Source organism: Penaeus monodon, chromosome 32 (genome assembly GCF_015228065.2).
Source record: "Penaeus monodon isolate SGIC_2016 chromosome 32, NSTDA_Pmon_1, whole genome shotgun sequence".
NCBI classification, from domain to species: domain Eukaryota; kingdom Metazoa; phylum Arthropoda; class Malacostraca; order Decapoda; family Penaeidae; genus Penaeus; species Penaeus monodon.
In genome coordinates this window covers 16,462,622-16,462,835 of record NC_051417.1, presented here as the reverse complement: position 1 = coordinate 16,462,835, position 214 = coordinate 16,462,622, and the positions used below count along the sequence as shown (strand labels likewise).

The 214-nt window shown below is 51.9% G+C and overlaps 1 protein-coding gene across 1 annotated transcript in view; it reads right to left on the bottom strand.

Moving 5' to 3' along the window:
- The window catches only part of LOC119593571 (mucin-19-like), a gene marked incomplete in the record, with an annotated part of 28,776 nt that overhangs the window by 7,955 nt on the left and 20,607 nt on the right, over nt 1-214 (bottom strand). Inside the window, 1 exon segment of the mRNA XM_037942529.1 lies at nt 4-153. Coding sequence (XP_037798457.1) covers nt 4-153 — 150 coding nt within the window.

Here is a 214-nt window from a genome sequence, read left to right as displayed (position 1 = left end):
CACTGACACCTTCTGGACACGAGCAGCAGAGGATGAAGTCTTTCTTGCTTGTGATGATCCAGACGACTGGTTGATGACAACAGATCCAGTGGCTTCATAGCGGTGGTCAGCAGGTGTGAAGTGAGAGATGACACTTGATTTTCTCTCAGGAGTCTTGACAGAGACAGTGCGGGTGAGAGAGAGCTTAGAGGCAGCTGCAGATGCGGCAGCCCTT